The sequence below is a fragment of the Emiliania huxleyi genome (assembly GCF_000372725.1).
Source record: "Emiliania huxleyi CCMP1516 unplaced genomic scaffold EMIHUscaffold_600, whole genome shotgun sequence".
Lineage (NCBI taxonomy): Eukaryota > Haptophyta > Isochrysidales > Noelaerhabdaceae > Emiliania > Emiliania huxleyi.
Window position 1 is genome coordinate 1 of NW_005197505.1, and position 1,122 is coordinate 1,122.

The 1,122-nt window shown below is 64.3% G+C and overlaps 1 protein-coding gene across 1 annotated transcript; it reads right to left on the bottom strand.

The window, feature by feature from the left end:
- Positions 1-75: 75 nt before the first annotated feature.
- Positions 76-549, bottom strand: EMIHUDRAFT_247708 (hypothetical protein; the record flags this gene model as incomplete). Its single annotated transcript, XM_005764138.1, has 1 exon — positions 76-549. A coding segment is annotated over one exon (474 nt), but the record flags the coding sequence as incomplete, so codon positions are not given.
- Between the last annotated feature and the right edge of the window lie 573 nt (positions 550-1,122).

Genomic DNA, 1,122 nt, shown 5'->3' on the forward strand with positions numbered 1-1,122 from the left:
CATGGACGAGTCGAGGCGCGGGTTGGAGGCAAAGGACGCCGGCTCGACGCCGCGATGGTGCATGTTGTACGTGACATTCTCCCTCGCGGCCCAGCGCAACAGCGCGTCGCTGGCGCCTCCGAGCATGCGAGAGCCGCGCACCGCGGCCGTCAGGTTGAGGGCTCGCGGCAGCAGCTCGGAGTCGAAGCCGGGCACGATCGGGTCGCCCGGCGCGCGCGGCACAAGCGCGCCCGGCCCTCCGAGTATGTCGACCAGGTACTCGAAGCCGAGACAGGTACCCCAGATCGGAAAGTAGTCGCCCTCGCGGTTGGCGCGCGTGGCGCGCGCAACCATCGCGTCGACCGAACCGTTGCCGACAAAGTCGCCGCCTCCCGGGATCAGGAGGCCGTTGAGCGAGGCAAACAGGCGCTCCAGTGCCTGCGGCTCGTGCGCAAAGAAGCGAGGCAGGACCACGGTGCGCCCGCCCGCCTGCGCCACCCACTTCTCGTAGGCGACATAATAGTCGGGGACCATCGTCGGATAGATGCCGATAAGCGGGGAGTCGGCCATGTGGCGAGAATTTGCCGGCCGGGAGGGTATGGCTGGAAAAAGAAAGAAAGAAGGAAAACAGACAAACCCAGACGAGGGATGGGGGAGGAGGACAGGGTCCCCACCTGCACGAGCAGGATTTTGGAAGGACGATCAGGGGGACAGGTGGGGCTCTCCTGCTCCTGACAAGGGACACGACAGGCTCGCAGCGCGGTGCACGGTGGAATCCCAACTCCACTGGCGGTCTCATCTCAGTCTAGTGACCTGCCTCCAGCTTCCCGCTGGCAGTCTCTCACTACCACAGGCACACTGACACAGGGGTGGCAGGGGCGGCGGCAGGAGTCACCCACATTACTATGCGGGCCTCACTAGAGGTGCGTCCTGTGTCGTGTCCTCGTCCTTGATGTCTTGCGGGGGAAGGGGAATGGGCTTTGTGTCTGTGCATGGCTGGACTTCAGTGGCCGAACGACGAATTGTTTCTTTTTCGCCTTTCCGTGAGCGTTTCTTATCCGCGGCACGGAAACAATGCATGCGCAGAGAGCGGTGGTAGATGGCGAGAGCAGCGTGCGCGCGGGGAGTGGCCAGCAGCGTGGC